The sequence below is a fragment of the Dama dama genome, chromosome 12 (assembly GCF_033118175.1).
Source record: "Dama dama isolate Ldn47 chromosome 12, ASM3311817v1, whole genome shotgun sequence".
Lineage (NCBI taxonomy): Eukaryota > Metazoa > Chordata > Mammalia > Artiodactyla > Cervidae > Dama > Dama dama.
Window position 1 is genome coordinate 32,352,574 of NC_083692.1, and position 12,708 is coordinate 32,365,281.

At 34.6% G+C, this 12,708-nt stretch overlaps 1 protein-coding gene across 3 annotated transcripts in view; it reads right to left on the bottom strand.

Moving 5' to 3' along the window:
* Positions 1–394: 394 nt before the first annotated feature.
* Positions 395–12,708, bottom strand: part of KIAA0586 (KIAA0586 ortholog) — a 124,318-nt gene continuing 112,004 nt past the window's right edge. For all 3 annotated transcript variants that reach the window (XM_061156959.1, XM_061156957.1, XM_061156958.1), the window contains 2 exons: positions 9,232–9,297; positions 395–3,096 (listed from right to left, as the gene is read on the bottom strand). In XM_061156959.1, coding sequence (XP_061012942.1) covers positions 2,945–3,096; positions 9,232–9,297 — 218 coding nt within the window. In that variant the 3' untranslated portion in view covers positions 395–2,944. The remainder of the gene's footprint in view (positions 3,097–9,231; positions 9,298–12,708) is intronic.

A 12,708-nucleotide genomic window follows, 5' to 3' on the forward strand; every position in this document is an offset into this window, starting at 1 on the left:
AGGAGAGGCAGATGACCAAAGGGAGAGAATGATGAGTCCTGAGATGGTTGCCTAGCCTGGGCCATAAGTAACCACACCACACTGTATGCCCAACATCCTTATAGTTAATTTCTGTTAAACAGATACACAGATGATATACAGTAGAAAAGAATTTTTTAGTGAGTTTCTTCTTAACAACACCACAGAAATACCATGGATTTTATTCTTTATTACTGTTCAAGTTACTCATCTATATGGAAATAATACCCTCAGGCCATTTTTAAAAGCTGTTTCAAAAAATGTTTCAACTATAGAATTACTCTTGGATTAAGGGCAGTAACCCACCACCAACTAAGAAGTGTCATTTTATTTATTTTTCAGAAAAATTTTGTTTTTAATAGAAAAACTATAAAACTGATTTAAATATATGTTTAATATTTTAAAATAAAAATTAAGAGACCAGAAATATACAAATCAGAAACATAGTGATGTAATCATCTTTTGAAAATAGACACATTTATTCAAGATTCTATTAAAATGCACAAAAAGCAAACTTATTTTAGGATTTAAACCAAAGAAACATTTTAAATACCTGTTACTCTGGCATGTAAGCCCAACAACAGTCCTGATCTTGATAAAGTCTACTTATTAACAACACGTCTTATAAGTGGTTCATTCCAGAAGTTGGAAATTATAAAATCAAATATAAGATAAAAATTTTAATGCCCATAACATCAAACTAATTTACTTTTACATACATAATTTTATTCTAAAAAATTGAAGGTGGTTGGCAGAAGAATATATGTAGAAGCAAACTTGGCCAGAAATAATCCTATAAACAAACAAAATACTGATGAAAAGATACCAAACATTTTTAAGGAAAGCTCAAGGGAATTCCCCGGCAGTCCAGTGATTAGGACTCCACACTTCCACTGCAAGGGGCACAATTTCCATTCTTGGTAGGGGAGCTAAGATCCTGCAAGCCACATGGTACAAAAACACACAAAGACACACCAAAAAGAAAAAGTAAAGCTCAAGTACATATGGGGTGGAATAAACCAAAGATTGTAATTCTATTCTAAAGCCAGAAAAGGCTAGATTTCTATGGTTAGAATGAAAAAACTACCGACACTTTTAAATAAAAAATGCTTTTGCTAAAAAGCAGTTCTAAGAGAGTAGTTTATAGTGACATATGCTTACCTTAGGAAACAAAAAATCTCAAACAACCTAAACTTACACTAAAGGAACAAGAGAAACAACAACAGACAAAACACAAAATTAGTAGAAAGAAAGAAATCATAAAGATGAGAGTGGAAATAAATGATATATAGACTAGAAAACCAAGAGAGAAGATCAATGAAACAAAAAGTTGGTTCTTTGAAAAGGTAAAACTGATAAATCTTTGGACAGACCCATCAGGAAAAAGAAAGGAAGGGGTCGAAATCAATAAAATTAGAAAGGAAAAAGAAATGATAACCAACATCACAGAAATACAAAGGACCATAAGAGATTACTACAAGCAACTATACCCCAATAAAATGGGCAACCTAGAAGAAATGGACAAATTCTTAGAAAGGTACAACCTCCTAAAATTGAACCAGAAAGAAACAGAAAATATGAACAGACCAATCACCAGTACTGAAACTGAGTCAGTAATTTAGAAACTCCCAGCAAACAGAAGTCCAGGACCAAGAGCCTGCTCCGTTTTCTCCCGTCACAACTGGACGTAGAATCCACAGTAAATACACTCATCCGTGATTCCAATCACTCAGCCTCTCTATCGCCTCGCCATTCCATTTCCAAGTTAGAGAAAGGAGACCAAGTTAGCTGTTTCTTGTCTAGCCTTCCAAAGATATTTAATACATACATAAGCATTATGTAGGTGTGTGTGTATGTACATCCATATATTTGGATTGATCCCCATCTCATTTTAAACAAGGGTAGCATAACTCACACACTATCTTTCATGTGGCTTTTTGCACTTTATCAATATATCTCAGATATGTGGTATATATAATATATACAATGCAATATTACTTGGCCATAAAAAAGAATGAAACATTGCCATTTGTAGCAATGTGGACAGACGTAGAGAATATTATGCATAATGAAATACATCAGACAGAGAAAGGCACACATGTGGAATTTTAAAAATAATAAAAATAAACATATATACAAAACAGAAACAAACTCTCAGACATAAAAAACAAACTTGTGGTAACCAAAGGGGAAAGGGAAAGGAGGAGGGGCAAATTAACAGATATTATTACACAGTATATAAAATAAACAACAAGGATTCACTGTATAGCAGTGTGAATTACACCCAATATCTTGTAATAACCTATAATAGAATATAATCTGCAAAAATACTGGATCACTGTGTTGTACACCTGAAAATAACATAATGAGTCAACTATACCTTCATTTTTCTATTCAACTATCATATTCATTTTTTAAAACTGAAAAAAACCCAACAGATCTCAAAGATAATTCCATATCAACACATAAACATTTTAAAATTCTTTTTTGTGACACCTAGTATTCTGTTGTACTAACACTTTTTCAATTAATTCCTTAGTGAGAGGCATTAAATTGGTACCAATTATTTGCTCTTATAAAAAATTTGGGATGAATAACACCGAGCAACTTTATTTCGCAACTAAGTACAGATAATTATATCTGTAGAGTAAATTTTTAGATATCAAAAGTTATGCCCTTTCCACTACTCCATAGCTGCCTTAGGATTCTAAGAAATAACACAGACTCACAATGATAGCCATTTAAATTATTTTATTTAAAAATGTTACCTAAATACCCAAATTATGCTTTCCACTTCAATAAAAAATTTTAAATTGTTTTTCTGGATATGTTGAAGGACCAAAATAGCCTGAGAGATGGTTTTATGCCAGAGGAAAATGACCTCAAAACCACCAGCACAAGTATTGTACTGGCTCTCACTTCGCATTCAGAAGGTGTCTGCTCCCGAGGACTCCGTGTCCCCCTGGCCAGTGCCAATGCTCAGAGACCGAGAGCAGTCTTCCGGGCTCACTGAGGGTAGTGTCACAGACATCTTGGCAGGTGATGTCTGAGAAGTGAAGAGTGGAACCGCTTTACCACCTGTAAAACGAGAAACTCATTCAGCTAAACAAGTGTACCTGAGTACTTACGTGCCTTGAAACTTTTCCAAATAATACTGGGGATCAAAAAGAGAATTGCATTTGCGATAAATTCTTTTCTCAAGGTGCTCAGATCTTGTCAGAGAGATAAAATCACCCTTCTTGCCATACCCACTCCCAGACAATTAGAGACAATATGTTATGATATGTTTATGTCTCCCCAAAATTTATATGTTTAAAACCTAATGCCTAGTGTGGTGGTATTAAAAAGTGTGACCTCTGGGAGGTGCTTAGGTCAAGAGAGTGGAGCCCTTATATACAAGATGAGTGCCTTTATGAAAGAGGCCCCAGAGAGCTTGCCAGCCCATTCCACCACGTGAGGACACAGGAACCAGGAAGAGGTGCCTCGACCTTGGGACGACCAGCCTCCAGAACTGTGAGAAATAAACTTCTGTTGTCTAAAAGCCACTCAGTCTACAGTATTTTGTTATAGTAGCCCGAATGGACTAAGACAGGATACAAGTGCCCAAAGTCATGTTACAGATGATAAATGGTAGGTAAGATCAAGTAAGGAAGGCAGTTTGAAATGAAGAATTCATTAATATGTTTAAAAAGAAAACAAACAAACAAACAAAAGAACACAGTTGACTACATATGTATAGCTATCTGCCTGTAGGCTAATTCATTCCTCTAAGTTTAAAAAGAACATTGCCTAAGAATATTGTTGTTGGTATTGTTTAAAGACCACAAAAACCCTCATTTCAAATTTCATGGATTTACCATATATACAAAATAATAAGCATCTTAAAGGCAAATCATCTTAAATAATCTTAAAGATATCTCTGAGTCAAGAGTCATTGGAATTGACTTTACAAGAGTCTTTAAAATAGTTTCCACAGTAATAGAGTGAAATTTTCCATCAGACTTTTATAGGGACCACAGTAAAAGAAGTCAGTTTTGGAGATTTCAATGATGACTCAATCACAGCTGCCCAAGATGATCAAAATACTTGTAAAAGACAGATTCCTTTAATATTATGATGTCTAACTAAGATTATTTTAACATTATCATTCCTGTTTGTTACTTACATCAGTTTCTTTTTTTTTTTTTTTTTTTCATAAAAGAGGAAAGGGAAATAAGATTTGGTATCATTATATCAATATCACAAACTAATACACCAGCACAATCCTCTAAGAAGAAAGCAATTCTTATGTCACTTAAAATAGAATAAGTATTTTAAATAGGAAAAGAATTCTTGAAATCTGGCTCTGTCAGGATATGATAAAAATTAAGAAACAACAAGAACTTTAAAAAAAATCTTCATAGTACATAAGCATTTAAATATTCTGACATTTTACAAAGTCATGATGTAGAATACTCAAGTAACCAAGAGTAGTATCCAAGACCAGAGTTTACCTTGTCAATAAAGTAAAAATCAACACAGGGTACAACTAAGGCTTGAAAACAAAATTAATAGTCAACCTGTAAATTTAAATGCTATCTTTCCTCAATTAAGAAAAAATTTCATTCCTTCCATTACTCACATATCTGTCAAAAACTACACTGTTACCAGACATTTTTCTTTTCTCTGTTACCCAATTTCACAAAACTGCTTTACATGTGCCTTTATTTTCTACTCTGAGCATTAGATTACCGATTAGATTGTTCAATGATGTAACAACAGCTGTAACAGCTTTTTTTTGGGGGGGGACCTTGAAGAAGTTTCAAAGTCTCAAGGAACATATTAAATTCAATTATTATAAAGTTATGTTAATTCTTATAATTACTATCTTACATTTATACAGCAATTAAAATTTTGCAAAAATCTTTTCCACATCATCTTATCTCATCCTGATAGTAATTCTGGAAGAAAGACAAGGTAAAAGTAACTGAGGCAGAGAGATATCAGAGTGGGCCTTTCCAGATGCATATGCTCACTAACTAAACATCTATAAAAGTCTATTGTATGTGTGGAGCTAAGATGATGTTAAGAAGATACACAGGTGAAAAAGAAACAGTCCTCATCTTCAAGAAGCTTAAAACCTAGTAGTGGAAGTAAGCATGTAGAAGAATACTTAGTTTAAGTTAAGTGAAAGCAATAGTTGAGCTAGGACTTAAAAGATGTGGAAGGCAATGAAGGAAATAAATGATAACAGAAATAAGAGAAGGATAAAGAAAAGTGAATAAAGAGAAAACAGAGGAACACAAAAGGGAAATGTTAGATAAGAAGGAGATCCAAAAGTGACGAGTCACACAAGGTAAGAGATGGTTTTCAAGAGTCTAGCATAATTCATACTCATCGCTTTCTGCTTGATACCAAATATGTTAATTACTCACATAAAAATAACTATTTTTAAGGTGGTTGAGAGAAATTCCATTTTAAAAGTGGTATGTCATGGTAGGGGCATCTAAAGAGAGGAGCAGTTATAAAGTTTCAAGCACAAATCCCTTTATGATTGGTCAAGTCTGGGACCCAAATGAAGTCTGTTGTTCAGTCACCTGGGAATGGTCCCATCCAGACTGTCAGCAAGGCTTTCATGTGGGAAGGAGTAAAAGGGGAAGGGGAGGAGTAAGAACATGGATTCTGTGACATGGCAGTGCTGGGCACATCCACTCGTTCACTCAACAACTATCAACTGAGCACCTACTATGTTCTAGAACAGGCACTGTTCTAGACTCTGGAGATTTTGAAGAAAAGAAAAGCTCTAATCTCACTGATATCATATTTCAGATAGGTGTAAAGAGCAAATAACAAACAAATAAGGAAACAAACATATACTATGTCAGGTTGTGATGAGTGCTATAGTGGTAAAGAACCCACTCGCCAATGCAGGAGACATCAGAGACCCAGGTTCAATCCCTGGGTGGGAAAGATCCCCTGGAGGAGGAAATGGAAACCCACTCCAGTATTCTTGCCTAGGAAATCCCATGGACAGAAGAGTGGAGGGCTACAGGCCATGGAATTGCAGAGTTGGACATGACTGAAGCGACTTAGTGGAAGAGGAAGAATAAGTGTTGAGGGACTTTGAGAAAGTTACATAATTTTCAAAACCCTGTCTCCTCACCTACATAATATAGGCAAGAGTACCTACCTCCAAGGGTTTAGTGAGGATTAAATGGGATAATGTATGTAAAGTGTTTTGAATAGTGCTGGCACACAAAAAGCACTTAACACAGATTAGCACTTGCTTTTAAGAAACTGGAAAGAAACTATCCTAAGAGGCAATGACTCTTAGGGTTGGCTGCAAAAGGTAGGTCAACTTATGAGAGGGGGTAAGAATGTGTCACTGAAATACACTAAGGAAAAAACCCCACAGTTCCAGAGGGCCTCCAAATAATTATGTTAATTTTAACTCTAGTAATTATGTATTTAATCAATGAATTACATAAATAAAATGTATCATCTTATCTAAATAGTTTGTTAATGTACATTTTGGAAAGATTTTTTGAAGTGCTCATTTATACAAGCAAAATCACAGTTTCAGAACTTTAAAAGAGAACTTTTTAGGCTGGAAACCATTTTTAAAAAGCATCAATGTTAACAGGCAAAAAGCATAACATTCATATCCAGTTATGGTCCTCACAGAGTTTACTTCTTTTAAGAAAAGACATAATATCTTAATAAATCATCAGTAAAGCAAACATAAAATTTCTACCTCTATTAATGTAGTTTGATGGTTTCAAAGCTTGACTTTTAAAATTTCCACAGTCATGTCATTACTCTATGATGTAATTGTTTCAACAGCTGTTTTCAGATTTGTTTTAAAAAAAGGAAGACTATTCCCTGATTCCATGGGTAGGCACTACGTCATTTAACCTGGCATGCATTTAAGTTGGAGGTGTCACTGAACGAGACCATGTATTTGAAGCATCCTAAGACAGGTTTTAATATACTTTTTAGACATTTGAAATTCAATTTTTTGCTTTAAAAGTATTTAAAATTCATAAAGAAATTATTTTCTGTTATCTTCTTAGAAGACTAACGAACAGAAAATCTAAAACTAATTTATTCTAATAATGCAGGATTTTTAATGTCCATTTAAGAATTTGCCTATATATCGTATGTGTATTGTTTTTAAAAATACATGTAGATATAACTTTCTAAAAGCTTTTTAGGTTTAGATAATCTATTTCATCAGTAGGTTTTAGATTCTGACTCTAATCTTCAAACAGTCAGTAGCCCATTATTATGTCTCTGTTATTTGCAAACCGAGAGGAATCCAAACAAAGCATTCTCTCCTAAAACAACATGAGACGAATAGAGAAAAGAAGAAAAAAATTCCTCAGTAACTTCACAGAAGAATGTAGCACCGGACACTCCTTACTTGGATTCAGTAACTGCATGTGGCATGAGTCACATAAATAAAGTTATGGGATTCTTCTATGAGTAGATGAATAGACAGTACAGTGACTTTAAATTGTTTGGATTTGGGTATTTCTTTGAGCATATCAGGATAGGTTTCTTATAAATTCATTTAAAAATAAAATGAAAAAGGAAACAAAAACTGTAATAATCTTTAACCCAAGTACATGAAGGATCTTAGCCTAAAGTCTAAGGATGGGTGATCATGGATCTATCAATACCCTGAAATCATATGCAAATTACTTTCATAGGAAATACTTTCATACTTATATGTGTTCATATAAATACAGTCTTGAAGGGAGTCAGGGAGTCATAGCTATCAGTGTCTCTCAGGGGTGTGAGGACCCTAAACACTTAAGAACATGTGCAGATGAAGCACATTCTCTGGGTTGCCTTTCCAACCACAGTGGTGAAGTACATGGGTTCCTCTCCTGTACACTGTTGATGCCTTAGTCTTAGGATGGCAACTCCATTGCAGCACTTAGGAAACTGCACTGTAATTATTTACATGTCTATTGGACAATATATTCCTCACAAGCATGGACTGTGACTCACATTATTATTATTTGTTTGTAGGTCTATTGCTCCTACTAAATGTGCCCTATGAGCAAAGCAACTTTGTCTTGTTTACCTCTGTATTCTACAAAGTTGCAGCATAATGCTAGTACGTGCTGGGCCTTAAAATGATTGCTGAACCAAGCTGATTTGTTTCTGCCTAGACAGTCTGTGGTTCCTCATGACTAACAGCTTGCTTAGATTCATGTTGACCAGATCTTGTCTTTAAGATTAGCCCTGAGTTCCAGCAACACAGTTGCTTCCCAGCTGTCTACGAAAATGTTACAGTATTTCAGCTGTGCTTTATTGAGTTCTTGAAGCATTTTTCCTGTCCACTCTGGGCTCATCTACTCTTGCTTAAATTCCTTGCTTAAGCAGCTGCTGAACTATCCTGCTGTATTCAATTCTCCTCACATACTTAACCCAGCCCTGCAGATTTTGCAATCATAGCTTCCGTGCTTGAGAACAAATACTATGAGTTTTGATGAAGATGATGTCTGGTCATTTGATGTTAAGTACATAGTATGAAAAATTTGATTTGCCTCTGCTTCACAGAATTAGTCACTATTAAACATTTCTTTCCTTACTTTCATGTTTAAAAGTGATTTAAAATGTTTTATACTCTCATCCCAAAATGTGTTTTACAAATATAAATCCTATTACATTTTTTAAGTTTACTATTGCTTCTGTTTTTTAAGTGAGTTGACAAATGCTTATTTTTAAATTTATAATTTAAGATAAAAATACAGCAGTTCCTATAGAAAGAATAAATGTATCGGCACCTGTAAAAACAACTCCAAATCTTTTTTTTTTCCAAAAGCAATAGCTAATGTGAAAGATTTGTTTCTTCTTATGCCAGGTTCCAGCTGCTTCACTTTGTTTAAAACTGACTTCAAAGTTTAAACAGTGTCCTGTCCCAACAAATAACCTCCCCCAGATGGAATTATGTGGAGTACTAGCCTCGGTGCTCTGAGTACCACACCTGCAGCCTTTTAATTCAACATTTTATAAACTTTCATAGAGGAAATGATAGATTTTTTGGTCCCCTACCTTTTGGACAGTTGAGTTTAGTGTTTCAAGGGAATTTTATACTTTGGATGAATTTGGAGATATTTAGAAGAATAAAAAAAATGGAATTATTGTTTTTACTGTGTTGATTATTATGAGAGAAAGAAGGAAATGAAAAAAAATTGAAACGTTTAAAGTAAAAAATCTTACCTGTAAATAAAGATGTGAGGTACAGACTGGGCTCAATTTGTGTCTGATCCGTATCACCTGGTGAAGCTACAGTCAAAAAATTTTTTTCCAAAGAAAATCAGTGAAGCATAGAAATAATCATGGTTTCTTCCACTTAAAAAACAAACAAACAAACAAACCGACAAACCAAATGCACTCCCATAGTTAGTTTCATAAAACCAGGCAAACAAAAGCCTGACCTCGTGGCTTAATATAAAAAAAGAAATTAAACATCTGAATTTTAATAACTGTCAATAGGATAATACTTTACCCAATAGATTATTATCTTTATGCATCCTAGGGAAAAGGATCATGAGAGAATTTGCATTATTATTTGTATTAAATAAGAGAAACTCATGGGCCATTTCTTCCCGAGCTAAAAGTTTTCAGATTCTCTTACTTAAGGATTTAATCATTATAAATGAAGTTTATCCACCTCACTAGAACTGACTCAAATTTGTTCCTTTTTATAGCTGAGTAATATTCCATTGTATATATGTACCATAACTTCCTTATCCATTCATTTGTCAACAGACGTCTATGCTGCTTCCATGTCCTGGCTATTTTAAATAGTGTTGTAGTGAACCCCAGATACATGTGTCTTTACAATTATGGTTTTTCTAAGGTATATGCCCAGTAGTGGGATTGCTGAGTTATATAGCAGTTATATTCTTAGTTTTTTAAGGAATCTCCATACTGTTCTCCATAGTGGCTATATTAATTTACATTCCCACCAACAGTGCAAGATGGGTCCCCAGTGAGGTGGATGAACCTACGGCCTGTTATACAGAGTGAGGTAAGTCAGAAAAAGAAAAGCAAATACTGTATATTAAGGCATATATATGGAATCTAGAAGAATGGTACTGATTAACCTATTTGCAGGACAGGAATAGAAACACAGAGATACAGAACAGAGTTGTGGACACAGTGTGGGGAGAGAGTGGGACAAATTTAGAGAGTAGCACTGAAACATATACATAACCACATGTGAAACAGATAGACAGCAGGAAGTTTCTGTTTAACACGGGGAGCTCAACCCCGCAGGCTGGGATGCGGTGAGGAGGGGGAGGGAGCAGTGCTTACTCTGACGTTACTATTAGATACTATCTACGCTCACTTTCCCTCTGCCTTTAAGTTTCTGAGCGAGGGGACAAAACTTAACTGCTAGATGCTTTTCAGATTCTGTAATTCAGAGTGTATAGAATCTGGTATACAAACACAGAAACAAAGGTATCAGTACTATCTCAGAGATCCCTTCCACTGAAGAACCACTTGTTTGTAGCAAGTAAATTAAGAGGCAGTTTTCTCTGAAGTGGTTGCCTGAAAGCCCAGAATTCAAACTTACCTATTGTGTTATAGTAAGAAATAAACAACACCATCCCCTTTCAGACTAAACAAAACAGGGTGGAAGCTAAGAAAAAGAACCTACTTTTTTCTGTTCGTACTACACTGGTATGTAAGATAAAAAAATTTTGGCAAGTAAATAACAACCAGACACTCTTATTAGAGAGACAGCTGAAAGCCTGTGGCTAAGAGCACAGATTCAGAGACTAAGCTACCTGAATGCAAATCACAGTGCCGACTTGCCGTGAGGTCTGGGAGAAACCCCACACTGTGAAGGATCACGACTTTGTGCTTCCATCTCCTCTTCTAGCTCACAGGTTTCTTATGATCGTGAACAAGAACGATATATGTAAATTAAATAGCCTAGAGCAGTGCCCACAGAGGCACTCAGCAAGCAGTTGTTTTATTATTATTTAGCCTATGATTATTTTCTAACTTTTCCCAGTTGACCAAAGAATTGCTCTCATTAAAGCAATCTTTCCAAAACATATTTTGACAGGGAGATTTTTTGTTTAAGAAAAAGAAAAAAATATTGATCACACATTAGAGCAGTAGAGCTGTAAGGGATCTCAGAGATTATCTTATTTTTACTAATAAGGAAATCACAATTCAGAAAGGTTCACTGACAAAGAAATCAATGTCAGGGTTAGTTAATGACAATCAAGTTAGTGTTGGAACTACAACTCATAAGAAAAGGTTCTTTCCCCACCACCCAACGTTTTCATACTCTTCTACCAAGATGTATCTTGGTAGATATTGAGCTATTGAGACCTGTAAGAATAATCAGAAATTACCTGTTCTACTTTTAAAAAAAAGTTATGAAGGAAGGAAATATATAGTATGTTCAAGAGCATAGCCGTTGATTTCGGAATTGGACTTGGTTTGACTCTCAGCTCTATCATTTATTAAGTGTGTAACCTTGGGCAAAATATGTAACTTCTTTGAGCCTCAGGTTCATTAAATGTGGAATAAGACTACTATTAACATTACCTATCTAACTGGATTGATTAAAGATCTTAGCAGAGTACATGACATAAAGGAAGTACACATAAATGGTGGCTATTACGTATTTTTATTATTGTTACTATAACCATAAACAAAACTCTCCTTTACCCAAACTAGGAGAGAATATCTCTACAATGATTTCTAATGGGGAAAAAAAGACCACTATGTCAATATCAGTGCTCGCTTCGGCAGCACATATACTAAAATTGGAATGTCAATATCAGAGTTGACTCTTGTCATTTTTTCCTATAACAAGTAGCAGCCTCACAATTCTCACTCGCTGGTGAAAGGGTTTACTGGAAGTTTGTATACTGTGCTCTGTAGGTGACAATTAAGGTAGCAAACACATCCAAACACAACCCACGCCATGGCAAACAGGATTTGAAAGCTGTTTATCAAGTTTGTTAGTTCTTACACTTCCTTACCCTGCCATTCAAAATTACATAATATTCATTGGTATTCAAGTCAAAGAAAGAAGAGAAAACTTCTAAATATTTTATCTATAAATTTCTATTAACATTTCTATGGAAATTCCAAGTGGGTAGTATTGATTAAAAATTGAATCATAAATTACCTGTGAATATAATTTATCCTTTTAGCTTCACCATAAAAGGCAGATGTGTTAACTTTATTTAAATGTTTAAAACTACCACAGAATAAAAACAAATGATCTTAGATCTAAAAATAGAATCGAAGGCTGGGAAAGTAGGGATACTCCTGAAAAAGCTTTAAATGAGGGCACTCTGAGGGCATGGGGATTGTACCACCTGTACACTATACTTATTCCAAACATTCCCTGTATTTCAGCACTTTAATTTATTTTAAATGGTCTTTCGAAATCTTGTAGCTATGGTGTCAACATGAAAGCAAGTCATCGTATTTCAAAAAGTGGTACTTTTAAAAGGACAGGAACCTAAGCTTTATGTTTTACTCCTGTATTTTAAAAAATTTTATTTTTAGTTGAAAATTTATCTTCCACTCTGTAATACTATCTTTAGTAAGAACCACTAGTCTAGCAATACTTAAACCTGTAGATCATTATTGTTTTAAACAAATTCTTTATGTATTTAAGAAAACCATACAGTACTATAGGACTGTTAACTGCAAAAC